General features: G+C 42.5%; 1 protein-coding gene across 3 annotated transcripts in view; it reads left to right on the forward strand.

Moving 5' to 3' along the window:
* Positions 1–19,882, forward strand: part of STK32B (serine/threonine kinase 32B) — a 361,645-nt gene that overhangs the window by 304,945 nt on the left and 36,818 nt on the right. For 2 of the 3 annotated variants that reach the window (XM_060087315.1, XM_060087470.1), the window contains one exon: positions 6,491–6,580. The exons of the other annotated variant lie outside the window; for it this stretch is intronic. In XM_060087315.1, the coding sequence (XP_059943298.1) occupies positions 6,491–6,580 (90 nt within the window). The remainder of the gene's footprint in view (positions 1–6,490; positions 6,581–19,882) is intronic. 3 annotated transcript variants of the gene reach the window in all.

Below are 19,882 nucleotides of genomic sequence, written 5' to 3' on the forward strand. Positions count from 1 at the left end.
CCAATGGCTTGCTGCCTCTCTTCTTTGGGTCTTTGCTCAAAGGTCACATTCTCAGTCCCTATCTACCCTGTTTAATGCTTACAACTACCCTACAAGGTACTTATTAATATTAGAAGAGTCAGAGGCTTATAGAGTGAAATAGCCTGCCCAAATCTCATGGTAAGTGTCTGCATCAATTAGGACACCAGCAGTGTGTGGCAAAGAACAGGGAGCCCAACTCAAATAGTCCTAAGCAATAAAGGGTTTTTTTTAGCTTGTATAGCTGAAGCCCAGTGGAATGTAGCTTCAGGCAGGGTTCGCTCAGGCTTTGGCACCATTTCTCTGCCACCCTTGCAGCTCTGCCTTCTCCAAGGATAGGCTTCATCTTTAGCTTGTCTTTCTTTGTGGAAGCCAATGGCTTCTACTGTTCCTCGGGGGGCGGGGGGGCGGTTATATCCCCACATCATACTGGCCAAAGGCAGAGAATATCACTTTAGGTAGCTCCTGAAAAAAAAGAAAGAAAACTCTTCATTTCCTGAATCCCTAGAAAATCATCTCCCCAGTTTTCATTGGCCCCAATTGGTTCATATGCCCAACCCTGAGCCAACTGTTAAAGCCAAAGGGGGAGGTTAGCCTGGCTGGCTGCAGCTGGAGCCACATGCCCCATTCCACAGCCAGATGTGCAGGGATGAGTAATTGCTGAGATAAGGGGATGTGAGTGGCCACAAACAGCAGATGTCCCACACAGGAGCACAGCTGTTTGTTCTTGAGTAATCTGACTCTAAAGACTGCGTTCTTAACCACTGTGCTCTAAGCCCTTCAACCAGGGAAAGGACACCATCATTGTATGCAGATGATATGCTTCTATGCCTAGAAACACCAAAAGGCTCACTAGAAAAATTATCAAAATTAATAGTGGGTTGTAAAAGTTAAGAAAGACATAATTGCTTTTCAAAGACTCACAAAATTTTTTTTAATGAAACAGAAGTAGTTTTCTCTTTGTAAAAGTCTAATCTCTCCTCCATTGACATTTACTGTGACCCAAGCTGCTTCTACTTTGTTGCTCCTCATCTGTGTGGCCCAAAATATCCCCCCAAGTTGGTGACAGGTGACAGAATGGGGGGGTAGTGGAGGGAAGGAGGGAATTCTCATTCCCTTTAAGGAAATATCCTGAAAGTTGCAAATATCTTTCTGTTCATATCCCATTGGTCAGAACCTTGTCACATGACCACAGCCAGCTGCAAGGGAGTCTGGGAAATATAGTCTTTAAGTGGGTGAGCATGAACTCAGTTAAAAATTCTATTACTATCTGAGAAGGGGAGATGGGATATTGGGAGATAATATCTTGTACTATGGATGATTAATAGAGTAGCCAAATAGGAGATAAATAAGCAAAACTTAAGAGCTTTTTATTGTACTAAAAACAACTAGGAATAAAAAGAAAAGGAAAATATCTTCATTCAAAATAGTGACCAAAACTATATAATATCTAGGAATAAATTTATCCAGGGAGTTACAAGGTCTAAATGAAGAGAACACTAAACATACACTGAAGGAATAAAGCTGAATGAAAGACAGAGCATGACCTTGGGTGGATTACATGTCCACACTTCTCACATGAATGCATAACTTAGTGTAATTCCTCTCAAAATCTTAATGGGAGTATCTCCTAAAACTGGACAGAATTCATCTCCACAAATAAACATTTAAGAATAAATATTCTTTTCTATGTTTCCAAGAAAACATGGAAAAGAAACAGTCATGAGGGTGACCACTCTCATCTAATTTTACAATGGGCTACAAATCTATTGTAATGAAATGAGTATAGTTCTGGTCCAGCAATAAACAATAGGTCAGTACAACAGAAGAGAGAATCCATATGCAAATCCACATATATGTGTGACTTGATGTAAAATGAAGGTCACATTACAAGTTATTGGGAAAGGATGAAATTTTCAATAAATGTTGAAACAAGTGGCTATCTATTTGGAAGAAATAAAATCAGAATCTGTATCATACCATATAGAAAAATATAATCCATATGGTTGGGAGATTTAAATATTGATATAAAATATAAATTATATATATATTATAAGAAAATATTGAGGAATATGTAAAATCTTGAGGGTAGAATAGGTTTCTGGAAACTGGAAAGTTATAAGAAAAATAATACTCAGAAACTATAAAAATAATATATTGTTTGAATTCTTTAAACTTTCATATGGAAGAGATACTATAAACAAAGTCAAAAGAAAAGAAATAATCTAGAAGAAGATATTTGCAGTAGATGGACCAGAGAAAAGGGTAAATGTATTGAATAGTCAAGGAGCTCTGACTGAAAATTGACCAATATTCTAGATAGGCAGTTCGCAGGGATCCTGGCACATGAAAACTATGCAGCCGCATCAGCACTGAAATAACATTTCATCACCATTATTGATAATAGCCAATAAGTAAAATTATTGATAACAGTTAGTGCTAGTAAAAGTGCAGAGAAATACACACTCATATTCTGTTTATAGTACCATAAATTGTAAGTTTTGGGAACATAAAATGCATACCCTTTAACTACACACTTCCACTTCTGGGAATTTATCCAGTCAAAATAAAAGTACCAATATGTAAAGCTAAGTTCAAGAATACTACTGCTGCATATTTTATAAGAACAAGACAAACAATTAAGCAAACAAAACTGGAAACAACCTGAGTGCCATAATAGGAGAATTGTTGAATAAAATATGGTATAACCGTATATGGAATACTCTGCACATACAGGTCCACAATTTCTTATCTGAAACTCTTGGGGCCAGATATGGTTTCATAATTCAGATATTTTCAGACTTAAATATATACTTGTATTAAGTAATATATATCATAATAATATGAAAATAATGTGTCTAACATAACATATAATAATATTTTAAAATAATACATGCTGTATATTATATAATATGTACTGTATACTACGTAGCAAGGCTTGGAGAGCATCTTGTAATCAAATATATAAATATTTCTGTAGCAAAACATGACTTTTCACCCTAAGTAGAATAAATAAAACTATGAAGGGCTTCCCTGGTGGTGCAGTGGTTAAGAATCTGCCTGCCAATGCAGGGGACACAGGTTCGAGCCCTCGTCCAGGAAGATCCCACATGCCGTGGAGCAACTAAGCCCATGCGCCACAACTACTGAGCCCACACGCTGCAACTACGGAAGCCCATGTGCCTAGAGCCCGTGCTCCACAACAAGAGAAGCCACTGCTCGCCACAATTAGAGAGAGCCCGCGCACAGCAATGAAGACCCAACGCAGCAAAAATAAATAAAATAAAATAAATAAATTTATTTTTTAAAATAAATTAAAAAAACTATGAAGAGGACTTCCAGGTCAGATTTTATCACTAAATGAATTACAACAAAACAAAACAATGGATTTTGAATGGAGGTAGGGATTGTGGATCTCATAGGTAGACCTACGTATATTGATTTGGAAATATGTCCACAATACATGGTTAAATGCAAAAGTGACTCTTAGAATGACCCATGGAGTATTGAGCTCTTTATCGTAAGAACAAAACCAAAGTCCTAACGTATGTGGATATACGTTTGCATAAGTGAAGGGAGAAATAATGGAGGAGCTGTATGAATCAGGGTGGTTATATGGCAGGGAAAGGAGAGATTCAAACACATGTTTGTATTCTGTGATTTATTATAATGAGCTGGCTTTACTTTCATAATGCAAATGTTAAAAAATTTTAAGAGGAGGAGAAATGAAAGAAAATCAAATAAAATCCATATTTGAAGATTCCAGAATTCCCTCCCAGTCGTGCTGCTGTGCTTGGAACTGTTCAGGTGTGGGGTGCAGAAATGACTCAGATGTCCACCTACCTTCACATACCTCACAGTGGAAAACAGGACTGTGAATTTACTTGTTTGTTAGTACTAAAAATGAGGCAATAGAGGATGCAGGAGTGGACTGGCCCTAGCTGGAGAGGGGATTGGAGCCACGCCTTGGCAGGACAGTACTGCTAAGAGTAAATGCTAATACGAAATTCCCTACTTCATGTGTGTCAGTATGCTCTAACCATTTCATATGTATTAACTCCCTGACTCCTCCCAACAGCCCTCTGAGATGGATATTTTGTTATCATCATCCCCATTTTACAGATGAGAAAACCAAGGCTCAGGGAGATTATTTGCCCAAGGTCACACAGCTGGTCACAACAAAGCTGAGACCCAGACCAAGGCAGCCTGTCTCAGAGTCTGGACACCCAACTACTGCACTGCACTGCCTCTCTGCAGATAGGACCATGGATGGCTGAATGGGAGGGATGCTCATCCCAGCCCCAGAGGCTGGAGCAGACTGGATATGTTCTAGAGATGCTACCTGGGTGGGGACACTGTGTGTCTGGCCAGAAAGGGTTCCCAACAAAAAAGGCCTGGCTGGGTGACTTAAGCTTCATCCACAAGCAGCTGAAGGGTACTACAGATCATCACTGAGTACCTCCTGCTGCATCTCACCCGGGGGCGCTGGACAGAGCATCTGGCAGAGCAGCTTAGTCACACGTCGGTGCTGGCTGTTGAGCCTGAGATTTGGGATTTGCACATGACACCACCATGGCTGGTCACATCAGGCACGCCTCTCCCATGAACCTCTCAGCAGGCCTCTGCACCTGCTCTAGTGGGGGTCTGTCCATCTCTTGGAGGTGCCCTCCAGGCTCTCCCAATGTCCCAATTTTGTGTATGCCACCCACCTATGTATTTAAGCCCCACCATCCCAAACACAGCTCTCAGATTTGGTGAAGATCCAACCATTTTTACAAGATGATGTGATGACAAACAGAAAGAAAAGTGATTGCATTTATATCAGGTATTCAAGGGTCTCAGAGCTGATTTTATTTTACTTTATGTGTTTTAAAAATTCTGTAGTGCTTCACAGTTTTCAAAAGTTTCACACACATGATTTCCTATAATCCCATAATAACCCTTTTTTTTTTAATCCCCTACCCCTTCCCTCTCCCCTCTGGTGACCACTAGTTTATTCTCTACATCTGTGAGTCTGCTGCTTTTTTGTTTTATTCACTAGCTTGTTGTATTTTTTAGATCCCACGTATTAGTGATATCATAAAGTTTTTGTCTTTCTCTGTCTGACTTATTTCATTTAGCATAATGCCCTTCAAGTCCATCCATGTTGCTGCAAATGGCAAAATGTCATTCTTTTTTATGGCTGAGTACTATCCCATTGTATATCTACACCCATTGTACCTCTTCTCTATCCATTCATCCATTGATGGACAGAGCTGGTTTTATTTTATGTTCCAAATTCCCCGGAGAGCCAGTACTCACTATTTTGGATTTTCCTCCTTCTCACCTCTCACCCTCTTTCTGTCACTTTCTTTCTTTTCCCCTTTATCCCCACATCTCCTTGTCTCCTACCTTTTCTGTCCCTCTTCCTTCCCTCTCAGGGTTCTTCAACACCCACGTCCCATCTGCTGTCGTTACTTTAGGCTGGATGGAAGGTGGTCTCAACCCCCAAGCCCCCTCCCTACTCAATTCATCAGGTATAGTACTAAGGCCCCCGCTGACCAGAGCAGACAGACAGCAGAACAAGGGTGTCTTCAGGGCATGAGAATCCTCTCTCCATGCACCCTCTCCCAACCCACTGCTTTCCTGAGAGAGGGAGTCTGGACTCTCCTGTCTCATTTATTTATCAGGAGCTTTCACTCTCTGGACCAGTGCTGCTAAACTTTAATCCATAAAAATTTCATTATGTCTTCAACATATTTGTTTATTTATAAATAATATGCATGTACCACCAAAATTCACATTATAAAACCTGTGTATAAAATAGATTTTTTTTCACCTCACATATTTATATATGTATATGTATCTATTTTTTGGAGGGTGAGCATATTTGAGTTCTACTATCTTAGCAAATCTTAATTATACAATACAGTGTTATCAACTATAGTCACCATGTTTTGCATTATCCTCAACCCTTATTCATCTTAGAGCTGAAGGTTTGTATCCTTTTACCAGCCTTTTCCTATTTCCCCCTCCCCCAACCCCTAGCAACCACTTTTCTACTCTCTGTTTCTATGAGTTCAACTTTTTTTTTTAGATTCCACATACAAGTGAGACCATGCAGTATTTGTCCTTCTCTCTCTGACTTCTCACTTAACATAATGCCCTCAAGATCCATCCTTGTTGTCCCAAAGGGCAGGATGTCCTTCTTTCTCAGGGCTGAATAAATTCCATTGTATACACATACCACACCTTGATCCATTTGACTGTTGATGGACACTTAGGTTGTTTCCATAGCTTGGCTACTGTAAATGATGCTGCCCAAAATAGGCACTTCTAAAGTATCAGTTAAAATACTAATGTAAATAAAAGTTCTAATATTTTCTTCCCGCCCCACCCACCGCTTTGCAGACCACAGCTTTAAATCAGACAAGGAAATAACCCAGCTGCCTGCAGCTCTTGCTAACTGTGGTTTCTGATTCTCTATCTCCAGGACATGTTCACATCACAGACTTCAATATAGCGACGGTTGTGAAAGGCACAGAAAAGGCTTCCTCCATGGCCGGGACCAAGCCCTACATGGGTGAGTATTCCAGATCCCCTCAGGCCTCAGCATTCCTCTCCTGCTTCATCTCACCCCTCCCTCACCCACCTCCCATCCCCTCACCAGACCCCAAACCATGCTCAGTATGTGCCGTGCTCTCTCACACCTTTGGCCCTTACCTAAGCTGTCTCCCCTGCCAGGAAGACCATCTCCTCCTGTGTTTTCTAGAGAACTCCTACTCAGCCAGAAAGGTTGGCTCCAGCTTAGGGAAAAACAAACAAACAAGTAAACAACAAACCCTTCTTCTTTTTCCTTTCTTCTTTTTCCTTAAAGTCCAGTAGTGTTGCCAGAATACAATTTTGGTGTTGGTCATTTTGGATCTATATTCTTAGGTACACAGTGCTCTTGCAATGTGGTTCCAGGTTGGTTTTTCTTTAGGACTTTTCATGGAAATGTCATTTTTTTTAGTACACATTCTTTACCTTTACTTTTTCTTTGTTAAGGATGCCTATTATCTGAATATTGGGTCTTCTTTGGCAGTCTTCAATATTTGCCATTTTCAAATCTTCCTTATCTCTTTCATCCTATGTTTAAATTTTTTATCATTTTTTTCTTTCTCTTTATTTTAAAGCATTCTCTGTTGCATTTATTTGCTTCGTGTACTTTTTAGTGAAGTATTTATTTCTGAAATAATTTCCCTTTGTTTCTAATTTTTTTCCTGAGTTCTTCTGCCAGATTTCTGAGTATTTAAATTGTAATTTATGGGTTCCTTCATATCTTGCATAATTTTTAAATGTCTATATAGTTATTAATTCTTAATGTCTATATTAGTTGTCAATTGCTATATAACAAACCATGTCAAAACCTAGTGGCTTAGAACAATAACAATTGTATTATCACAATTCTGCCACTTGATTTTTTTTTAACATCTTTATTGGAGTATAATTGCTTTACAATGGTGTGTTAGTTTCTGCTGTATAACAAAGTGATTCAGCTATACATATACATATGTTCCCATATCTCTTCCCTCTTGCATCTTCCTCCCTCCCACCCTCCCTATCCCACCCCTCTAGGTGGTCACAAAGCACCGAACTGATCTCCCTGTGCTATGTGGCTGCTTCCCACTAGCTATTATTTTACGTTTGGTAGTGTATATATGTCCATGCCACTCTCTCACTTTGTCCCAGATTACCCTTCCCCCTCCCTGTATCCTCAAGTCCATTCTCTAGTAGGTCTGTGTCTTTATTCCCGTCTTACCCCTAGGTTCTTCTGACCATTTTTTTTTTCTTTCTTTGTTTTAGATTCCATGTATATGTGTTAGCATACGGTATTTGTTCTTCTCTTTCTGACTTACTTCACTCTGTATGACAGTCTCTAGGTCCATCCACCTCACTAACAAATAACTCAGTTTCGTTCCTTTTTATCTGCCACTTGATTGAGTGGTTCTTCTGCTGGTTTTTGTTGTGCTCACTCATTCAGCTGCTGGGTCAGCCAGGACAGCTGAGATAAATGGGCCCCTCTCTTTACGTGGTCTTTCATATCAAGGGGACTAGAGAGAGCTTGCTCACATGGTGGCAGCGGTTTCAAGAAGGAGAACCCAACTCCTATGTGCCTATCAAGGCTCTGCTTGCTTCACATTTCCTGATGTCCAACTGGACAAAGCAAGTCACATGACGAAGACCAGGGACCACATGGGAGGGGACTGTACTGGTCATGGATACCAGACAGCCTGATCCATTGGGGAACCATTTATCAAACAATCCACCACACTGTCTTTTCTGAGGTGCTTTCCTTGTACAGTGTTGTTCTGCTCTTTATTCTCCTTTCTCTTATAACTTGACATGCAATTTGACTTTGATACTTTTCTGTTGCTCATTTTCACATAATATTAGTTTTCCTGAACCTTTATAAGATGGTGTGGCTCAGGGTAGCTTTTCTAACAGACTTGCCTCTTCTGTTGTTTAAGTGACATGTCACATCCCAAGGCAGCTTGCTACCTGAGATTTCCTTGCCCACTTCCACTTGCCCACTTCTATCTGGACCTCCTCTTTTTTGGTCTGAGGGGCCCCCTTCCTGCTCGGTTTTGATTTCACTCCCAACAGTTTCTCCCTGGGATCTTTCCTAGATGGGAGCTCTGGCTGGATTGATTAAAGCGATTTTGTGACCCAGACTCTCCAGCTCCTGCAAAACTTACCAAGGGCCCTTTTCACTCACCTGAGATGGGTCTGGACAAGTCCCCTCCCAGTTTCAGCTGCTATTCTCAGACTGGTCAGCTGTGCCTCCCAGTCAATGTCTGCTCACTATTTTGAAGTTCCCTGTCCTCGGGTCCATCATAGGCTGTGTTATTTTTTTCTTTGTTTCCTTCTGTACAGAAATCACTGCCATGGAGGGCTTGTCATTGTTGCTGTTTTGTTCCCACCTGCTTATTATTTGGGGTCTGGGGGGGACAACCTAGCTTTGTAGTAAATATTGCCCATGGTTTTTGGTTTAGCTATTTATCTTCTCTGCCATTGTTTATAGGTGGATTGTGGAGATTCAAAATCTATGTCATCGTCTCCCACAAGGAATGGACTCCTTGTGTCCTTCATCTTTAACTTACTAAACAGATTACATAAATGAAGTTTGGCAATAAATAACGGTAAAACCAATACTTTTTAGTATTTACTATGTATGTGCCAGGCATTCCATCCATAACCTTATTTAATCCTCACAAACATGAAGTAGGTGCAATCATTTATTCCCATTTTACAGTTGAGGAAATGGGCTGAGAGAGGTCGGGGGACCTACGCAATTTGACCTTGGTGGTGAGAGCAGACCCAGGTCAGTGTGAACACCAGAGGGTATACAATGAGTGGGTCTGTCCATTTCAGAGAATCCCCTTGGGATGCTGAATACAGACCTTAATAAGGCTTTCACTGTTGACGATCTTTCTGAAATCCCATTCCAGAAGGATCCAGAACTGGGGCAGTTCTATCCAAGGAGGTCCCTGCTTTAAGATTCAACAGAGATCAGACATGGAGATGGAGAATGGCAGTGAAAGAGGGGATAAGGCTGCCTCCAGGCCTCTGAATCAAGCAGTAGAGGGGATTACAGTGATGACCACTGTGCAGGGAACACCGCAGGAGGAGCAGGTGTGTGGGATGGTGGGAAGGACGAATTTGAAAGTGAGGTCTGTAGGAACTTCAAGACATTCAGATGTACTCCAAGCAACTGGAGAGTGATGTGGACTCCATCTGTGCATCGGGAGTTACCGGCACGGAGATGCAGCAAAGCCACGGCAGTGACAGGATCCCCCAGGGAGTACACAGGAAAGAAGAACACCAATTCTAAGCCCAGGAGCATTTTTGCCAGAAGGGGCAGGTAGAGGCCAGAGGAGTCATCATCTCCAGAGGGAGGATGGAGGAGAGAGGTGACATAAGAGAAGAATCTCCCAATTGGAGCCACCTCTATAATCCTATAAATTAGTTCCCACTGTCTTGAGGCTATTTCCAAAAAGCAAATTGATCTCTAGGAAAGTAGATTCTGGACCACTGGAGAAATTGAAGACAATGTTCTCCCAACCCTGACCTTTCTGCCCCTACTTTGCCACTGTTCATAGCAGACTTTCCTGGGCCACCTCAGCCTCATGCTCTGGTTTCCCACTCATCTCTGACGCAGCTCTGTCCTGGCTCTCAGCCTCTGGGGAAGCAGACCAGGGTTGACCCAGAGGCCCCACTGTCAAAAAGGAGAAGAAAACCAACATGTATTTTGACCCTACCAGATGTCTGTCATTACATTTAATCCCCAGAAGATCCACATGAGGATTCTACATCTCTTTCATTTTATATATGAGTAACCTGAGGCCCATAGAGGTTAGCTATCCTGCCCAGAGTCACACAGCTGGCAAGTGATGGAGCCAGAATTTGAAGCCATGTCTCTTTGGGTCCGAAGTCCATGCTTTTTAAAAAAATTTTTATTGAAATAGAGTTGATTTACAGTCATTGGGTTAGTTTCAGGTGTACAGCAAAGTGATTCATTTTATATATATGTGTATGTATATATATGTATAAATATATATATTCTTTTTTTACATTCTCTTCCATTATAGGTTATTACAAGATATTGAGGAGAGTTCACTGTACTATATAATAGGTCCTTGTTGGTTATCTGTTTTATATGTAGTAGTGTGTATATTTTAATCCCAAACTCCTAACTTATCCCTTCCCCCCCTCCCCTTTGGTAACCATAGTTTGTTTTCTATGTCTGTGAGTCTACTTCTGTTTTGTGAAAAACTTCATTTGTATCATTTTTTTAGATTTCATGTATAAGTGATATCATGTGATATTTGTCTTTCTCTGTCTGGCTTACTTCACTTAGTATGATAATCTCTAGGTCCATCCATGTTGCTGCAAATGGCATTATTTCATTTGTTTTTATGGCTGAATAGTATTCCATCATGTATATGTACTTCATCTTCTTTATCCATTCATCTGTCGATGGGCACTTATGTTGCTTCTGAAGTCCATGCTTTTGCCACTGTACCAAGCTGCCTTTTTGACACTGAGTTCTTGTATCAGAAAGCCACATTTCTCAGACAAGAAAAAACTGTATTGTCCCAGCTGTACCTAGGATTCAGGGCTTCTGGTGTCCTTCTAATTAAAGGAGCTTCAGTCCTGAATTAGTGAACGAATGCACAGGAGAGATTTTTTATGGGATTTAGAGAGCACAGCTGATCTACCAAATGGAAATATTTTCAGAGACTGTAGGGGTTGGCAGTGCCAAGCAGTGGGAGGTTAGTGGGGAAAATGGGGGTGAGAGGGAAACTCTCTCATTCAGGTCACATCCTGCAGTTCCCAGGGCTATAAATTCCTGCTATCAAGTGGCAGGTTTGTTGATTTCATTCACTTGAGCTGTTCAGTTCAAAGGCCCAATAACAAGTTCCCAGAATGTTCCAAACATGGATTCAGGGAACGGGCTGATGAGTAAGCTCCCAAAGGTTGCTCACGAAGGATGATCCCAGAAGAAATATTTGTGGGGTTTGTTTTTTTTTTTTTTTTTTTTTTGTGGTACGGTGGCCTCTCACTGTTGTGGCCTCTCCCGTTGCGGAGCACAGGCTCCGGACGCGCAGGCCCAGCGGCCAGGGCCCACGGGCCCAGCCGCTCCGCGGCATGTGGGATCCTCCCGGACCAGGGCACGAACCCGTGTCCCCTGCATCGGCAGGCGGACTCGCAACCACTGCGCCACCAGGGAAGCCCCCCAGAAGAAATATTTGCATAGTACTGAATTCTCATTCATTAAAAGAGCAGATGGAATTCACCAACAGAGTAAAAAATACTCTCTGAAACGTGCCAGATTAGAAGTCAGAAATGTTCCAGCAGCCTCCCGGGGCTTCAGAGTTTATTCATCTGAGGTGAAATGAAGAGCTGAGTGTTCTTTCAGCAAATACAGTGTTTCAGAGGTGTGAGGCTCAGAGTTAGGCACTGGGGCACAGGGGTGAGTCATGCTGTCCGGGGCCAAAGGGGCTCAACATCTGTGGGGCAGAGAGCTGTGCAGGCCTGGATTTAAGCAGGTCCCTGTCAAGATGGAGTCCCCAGAATGGGACCATCTGAGGAGTTAAAATCTCAGGGTGTGCTCAGAGCTCACCTGCCAGGCGAGGATAAGGAAAGGTCATTTCAGTCCGTGCAAAGGCATAGAGGAGTGATGCAGCATGGTGGGCTGGGAGACCCTAGCACTCCCATTTTTTTATAGTTTGTAGAACAAGAGGAGGTGAGAGGGGGAGACGAAACAGGCCAAAGTACCAGGGTCTTGAATGCCATAATAAGGGCCACGGAACCAGTGGCAAGGCCAATGCCGGAGACTCACGGGATTGGCCTCATGGGTGGCCTTGGAGAAGAAAATGGGCAATCGGGCTTGCCAGAAATGGGTCTCGATGAAGTGTGGGCTTCAGCGTGGGGTGATTTGGGTGTCTTCCACTTAGAGGCTGGGTGAACTTAGGCAAATCCCATTAGCCAACATAATACACTTAAACTGCCCAGCATGGTGAAGGTCAAACCACGGGACCCGACAGTGTCCTCATCTGAGAAATGGGATTAATGGTTATGCAATCTGCCTTAGTAGATTGTTTGTGAGGATTTCATGATATAACTGTGGAAAGTACATGACATAAAGTCAAGTGTAGATGCATCAGACTGGTAACTGATATTATATTGTTGCTGTTATCATTATTCAGACTATTTAGTATATGTTAAGACCTGGGAACCCAGAGCCAAATCTGACATTCCCTTGCCTTATGGAGTTTGCAGTCTAATTGGGGAAAGAGACCCCAACCAAATCCTAATTCATGATAGGAGCTGGGTCAGCTGTGCGGGGGGGTGCCCTGGGAGATCACTGGGCTGGTGCCCTGTCGGTACTCACCATATGTGAGTTCCTTTCCCCAGTGAGCAAACACAGGTGGCTGTGGAGGCACCATGGCCATGCTTGTACTTTCCTTGTAGAAATGATGGAGGCTAAAGGAAGTAAAGTTTGCTACCCCTGTGCCAGAGTAAGTGACAGAGCCAGCATTCAGACCCAGGCCAGTGAGGCTCCAGGGCCCAATATCTTTCCTGAGAACCTGCCAATCCATCCATCCATCCATCCATCCATCCATCCATCCATCCATCCATCATTCATCCATCCATCCATCTATTCATCCATCCAGCAGAGATTTATTGAGCACCTTCCACCTGCCAGGCAGTTTTCTACGGGCTGAAAACACATCTGTGAACAAATAGGCAATATTCCTGCCCTCATCAGTTTGGCTGTTTGTGAGGGACTTTGCAAATCATTGAACTGATAAATATATAGTTCGAGATGCTTATTTTTGAGGAACAACTTTCATGCAGTAAAATGCACTCTTTTAGTGTAATCGAGTAAATTAATCCGCCATAATGAAGACAGAGAAACAGTTCCATCACCTCCAAGATTCCCTCATCCCAGTTCCTGGCAACGAGTGATCAGTTTTCCATCCCTATAGTTTTGACTATTCCAGAAAGTCACAAAAACAGAGTCATATTTCTACAAACTTTTGAATCTGGCTTTTTTACTTAGAATAATGCATTTGAGGTTTTGCCATGTTGTGTGGATCAGTAGCTTTCCTTTTGATTTCTGAGTAGAAATCCTTTGGATGAATATACACGTTTGGTTTATCCATTCACCAGTTGTACGGCATTTGAGTTGTTTCCAGTTCTACAAAATTATAAATAAGCTATTTGGGGCTTCCCTGGTAACGCAGTGGTTGAGAGTCCACCTGCTGATGCAGGGGACACTGGTTCGTGCCCCGGTCCGGGAGGATCCCACATGCCGCGGAGCGGCTGGGCCCGTGGTCCATGGCCGCTGAGCCTGCGCGTCTGGAGCCTGTGCTCCACAACGGGAGAGGCCACAACAGTGAGAGGCCTGCGTACCGCAAAAAATAAATAAATAAATAAGCTATTTGCATACAGGTTTGTATATAAACTTAAGTTTCTACTTCTCTAGAATAATTACATAGAAGTGGGATTGTTGGGTCATATGTAAATGTACATTTAACTTTTTAAGAAACTGACAGACTGTTGAATATAGTTTCATTTGCTTATTTGCCATCCACATACCTTCTCTGTGAAGTATCTGTTCAAATCATTGCCCATTAATTTATTGGGTCATCTGTTTTTTATTATTAAGTTCTGATAATTCTTTATATATTCTGGTTATGTCTTTTACCAGATATATTTGCAAATATTTTCACCAGTCAGTGGCTTGTCTTTCTGTTACCTTAATAGCATCTTTTTAAAAGCAGATGTTTTAAATTCAAATGAAGTCCAATTTTTTATTTTTCATTTATTGATCATGTACAGGGTGTCATTCTAAACATCTTTTCCTCCCTCACATGAGGTCAGAAAGATTTTCTGCTTGTTTTCTTGTAGAAGTTTTATACTTTTGGGTTTTACATTTAGAACTATAGTCCATTTTGAGTTCACTTTTGAATATGTTGTGAATTTTCATTGATTTACAAGGGCTGTCCAATTGTTCCATCCAGCATTTGTTGAAAAGACGATTCTTTCTCTATTGCACTGGCTTTGCAACTTCATCAAAACTCAATTGGCCATAAATGTATGGGTCTGTTTCTGGATTCTATTCTGTTCCCTTGATCTATTTGTTTATTCTCTGACTAATCTCATACTTTTCCTTTCACTTCATAATAATACTCGGATCAGGTAGTGAGAGTCCTTCAACATTTTTATTCTTTTCAAAATTATTTTGGCTTTTCTACCCTTTGCCTTTTCATAGAAGGAAAAGGCTTTGTGCCCAGTCTTTGTCATGAGTACCCAGTGAGGGTATGTAGAGAGGAGTCTGTGAGTAGTGCAAATTCCTCTTGTATCTGGACAAACAACAGTTCTATTCTCTCACTTAAGTTCTTATACGACCTTCAGCAATTCAGTTAAATTAAGCATCTTAATTTGTCTCCTTACTCTCTTCTATGGCAGCCCTATTTTCTTCCCATGCTCTTCCCAAGGTAAGCCAGTATTCACAACCCAAACCTTCTTGAAGGCACCCATCTTTCCTTAAATTTCAGACTAGTGAGTTCAAGAAAAGTTATGTGGGTTTTTTTTTTGTTGTTGTTGTTGTTGTTTTGCGGTATGCGGGCCTCTCACTTCTGTGGCCTCTCCCGTTGCGGAGCACAGGCTCTGGACGCGCAGGCTCAGTGGCCATGGCTCACGGGCCCAACCGCTCCATGGCATGTGGGACCCTCCCGGACCGGGGCACGAACCCACATCCCCAGCATCGGCAGGCGGACTCTACCACTGCGCCACCAGGGAAGCCCAAGTTATGGTTTCACAGATGATCTAGCTTTTTCTCACTGTTAGGCTGGGAGTGACAGTCTCTCCAACTCCTATATTTTAAACAGGGTAGAATTGTTTGAGGTCTTTATTAGGATTATGGTGGAAAAAGAGAGATGCTGATGGGATAGATGATTAGATTGGAGGGGTCAGGATAACTTTGCTGAGGAAGTGACTTTTCAGCTAAGTTCTAAAGGATGAGTAAGTGTTGTTTAGCACAGCAGGTAGAAAAGCACTGCAGGAGATAGCAGCTTTTTGCCTAGACCCTGAGGCAAAAAGGAGCTTGTCACATACAAAGAACCATAAGGAAGCTAGATTGGCCTGAACAAAGTAGGCAAGGAGAGTGAGCCTGGAGACATGGCGGGGCAAGATCATGTGGTACTTGTGTACCCACCAAAGCTTTTGACAGTGGGAAATTTTAATGAACATTATGGACCTTAGATAAACAAGGATCTTGGAATCCTTTAAGAGAGTAGCACTAGGCTTCCCTGGTGGCGCAGTGGTTGAGAGTCCACCGTGCCGATGCAGGGGACACGAGTTCGTGCCCCGGTCCGGGAAGATCCCACATGCCGCGGAGCGGCTGGGCCCGTGAGCCATGGCCGCTGAGCCTGCGCGTCCGGAGCCTATGCTCCGCAATGGGAGAAGCCACAGCAGTGAGAGGCCCGCGTACCGCCAAAAAAAAAAAAAAAAAGAGAGAGTAGCACTATCTAAATGAACTTTTCCATCAGCCTAACATGCTGTTTAGATGTTTATCCCCCATTTCACATATTAACTGTGTAAAATGCACTTGATTCTAACCCTGTGCTTTCAGTTAGCATTTTCCATCATTCTCTCTGAAAACTTTCCAAGGGTCTTTTTTTTTTTTTCTAATTTACTAATTTAATCTGACACATTTAACATGAAGTAGTTTTCTGGTACTGGTGCATCATTAATTTCTGTACCTCATCAGAGCTTCTCAGCCAATTAAACTTTCCCTGCTGTTCCTTTTCTCATGCAGACAGGTGAGGTCCTACTGGTCCACACCTGAGCAGCGTCTTACATATCTTAATGAAACCACTCTTCTGTTACTATCAATGCTACTAGCATCACCAGATAGAAAGAAATTATCAGACTGATGCAGCAGATTCATTTCCTCTCAAATTAATATCTGAGTTCATTCGCCAAGAGAAAAAGCCAAAGAAACATGAATTGCCCCCAAGGGATCCAGACAGAGGCCAGGCACCCTGCTCATCTCTGCTTTCTACAGCTTTTCCACACACTCTAATCACAGAATGATGGTGGAGCTCTTGAATCATTTGGGGAACATGTACAACATGTACCTTTGTGAGTTAGTCTTTCATTTATGTGTGCATTTCATTTCCCATTCAATAACGAATTGATATCATAATAACTAGCTCACATCTATTTGGAACTTGCTCTGTGTCAGTCCTTGTTCTAAATGACTCACATATAGCTTTGTGCTAATTCCTGACATTTTGACCCTGACTTAGTCATACCCCTATTCAGAGAGCTCACAGTCCAGTGAGAACGGTGGACATGTATATCCTTAATTACAGTACGGCATGATCAGTGCTGCAAGGGAGGAACTGTCAAGGGTTTGGTGAGAATCCAGAACACTGATGTACTTGGCCAAGAGAGGGGAAAAGAAGGGAACTGAGAAACAGTAAGGGACTTGAAGAACACTCCACAGAAGGTGTAAAATTTGGTCTGGGTTTTGAAGTATGAGTAGGAGTTCATGAGTATAAAAAATAGGGTAAAGATTACCAGGCAAGTCATAGAAGATTAAACATAAAGTGTGTCCTATTCTTTAAAGTTGGCACAATGGGTATAATAAAGATAGAGGCCAAAATATGAGGAGGTTGGAACCTATTTTTAGCAGTTTTTCATGCTAAGGAGTTTGACCATTATTCTACAGTAAATAGAAAAATTTGGAAAGATTTTACTTAAGTGATTTGAACATGTGAATGACAATACAATGACAACAATGTTAGATCGCATTTATTGAGCACTTACTTTGTGCTTAATAAATACATAGAGAATTTCATTTTCTCTTCTCAATAACTTGATGTAACAGACACGTTATTCCTTTATACAGATGAGGAAAACCAAGGTACAAATAAGAGGTTAGGCATTTTGCCTGAGGCCACTGTGGCAGTAAGCCTGGGAGCTGGGGTTCAGGTTCAGGTTGAATAATCACTACACTCACACCTTCCGTCTCTCCGTTCCAGATTCTACTGACTTACAAAGGTGTTTGAGGAGTAAGTGTAGTGGGATTAAAGGGCCCCAGGCTGGGGTCTGGAGCTGTCTTGATTCCAAGCAGAAGTGAAAAAGGACCAGAGAAGAGAGAAAGATTCTGGAAGGGAAAAATGATGAGTCTTGAGAATTAATCACATGATCCAAAACATAGGCTGGACAAGGGGCAGGGTCCATGAGACTCCCACGTTTCTGACTTTCACAACTGAGCAGCCCATCGACAGAGACTGAGAACCCAGGAGAAGGGGCAGTTGGAGAGGGAGAGTTTGGCTTGGACAGATTGAATATGCCATGCCTGTGGGGCTTCTAGGTGGAGGTGTCCAGATCTGGCACATCCTGCCAGCCGGGATGTGTGAGCCACAGAAAGGCTCAGTGGACAGGAGAACTGGGCTCTGGTCCCAGCTGGGCTGGAAGCCATGGAACTCCTCCAATAGGCTTCGGCTTCCTCACCTACAAAATGTAGGGGAGGAAGGAAATTACCTTGAAGGTCCCCTCTAGGCTGAAATGCGGTAATTCTATGTTCCCAGTCCAGAAGGATGCAATTACCTGTAGAAACTGATCCCGGAAGCCAGTCAACTTGTAAGCTAGACATTGAATAGCATTGTCACACTCCACTGCAGCAATCAAAGCCTTCAGGAATATTCATAGAGCTAAAGCAGCAGACCAATAATTATAACTTAGGTGGCTTCTGTGGTTTTTCTCCATATTTTTAGTCTAATGAGGAAGTAAACTCTGTGTGGTGAGGATAGGGGGCAAAGCCCACCACATGCATATTTACATTGCCTCAGGGGTGATCTCTTTCAGACGACCCCCCATGTCCTTGCTTTTCTGGAAGGCCAATTCTCTGATGTCCCTTGGAATCCAGACTCACTTTCCATTTAAAACCTGCCCTGACAGAATTGCTCAGCTACTGGTAGAAAAGGTTAGTGGGAAGTGGGGCTGATCTATCCACGCCACTGGGCCATGCTGGGGAAGCAGCTTCTGTGCAGCCCGATTTCCCCCCAGTGTATTCATTCGTGGGCTCACAACTAGCCATGGAGCGTGCAACATGCATGCACACCGTGAAAGATCCTGGGGATGCAGCAGGGAAGGAAACAGGTGTTGCTGGGGAATGTGATTCAACAGCCACTTTTATTAATGTGCATGTTAATGGCGAACCACATGTTTTTTTTTTTTCTTTTGGACTATGTTGAAACCTTTTAGAATACCCAGACCTTCGTAAATACTCTTGATTTTCGTTCCAATTGAATTCACAGATTTAATGCATTGACCATGGAGAGATTTTGGCGTATAAAACGTATAAAGTATATATTGTGTGTGTATACGTATATCTGTTTTATGATACTTCATTTTCAGCATATACATAATGATGGTGTAATGTCTGGAGTTTGAAGGAGACAGGGCAAGGTCTGGTCATCATTCTGGATGACCCCAGAGAATGGGGGAGGCCTGGGTTCAAAGGAGGCTCAGAGCCATGGTAGCTGTGTGACCTTTCCAAGCCTGGCTTCCTCAGAGGGAGCTCATGATAGTACTCGCCTCTCAAGTTCCTTCTGAGGATAAAGTGAGATAATGCATGTGAAACAGTAGAAAGTGTTCCATAAATGTTAGCTTTCCTGAGGAGTAAATAATATATGTAAAGAAACTTGAAGAACTTCTAGCACATGGTAGATGCTCAACAAATGGCCACATTAATAATGCAGTTCTTGGGCTTCCCTGGTGGCGCAGTGGTTGAGAGCCCGCCTGCCGATTCAGGGGACACGGGTTCATGCCCCAGTCCAGGAAGATCCCACATGCCGCAGAGTGGCTGGGCCCATGAGCCATGGCCGCTGAGCCTGCGCGTCCAGAGCCTGTGCTCCGTAACAGGAGAGGCCGCGACAGTGAGAGGCCCGCGTACCGCAAAAAAAAAAAAAATAATAATAATGCAGTTCTTGGTGTTGTAAAGAAAACCACTGCTCATGATAATAATGGAACAGCTGTATTGAGCGCCCCTTGAAAGTGGTAAAAGCAGCCTTCCAGTCCACGCTCTTCCACTTGCTGTCTCCACGGCCCTGAACTTGCCCCATTACCTCTCTGTGCGTCTGTTTCTTCATCTGGGGCTTAGGGTGCTTTGAGCATGGGTGGGGGTAATTATGAAGGAATCTTTGTGCCCTAGAAAGCTCTGCATGACTGTTTTGTGCATGATGATGATGGTTACAGTGGGCATTTTCAATGGCTTAAAATAGATTCAGGGTTGGCCCTTACCCCACCAGGGCATTGC

The sequence above is a fragment of the Mesoplodon densirostris genome, chromosome 1 (assembly GCF_025265405.1).
Source record: "Mesoplodon densirostris isolate mMesDen1 chromosome 1, mMesDen1 primary haplotype, whole genome shotgun sequence".
NCBI classification, from domain to species: Eukaryota; Metazoa; Chordata; class Mammalia; order Artiodactyla; family Ziphiidae; genus Mesoplodon; species Mesoplodon densirostris.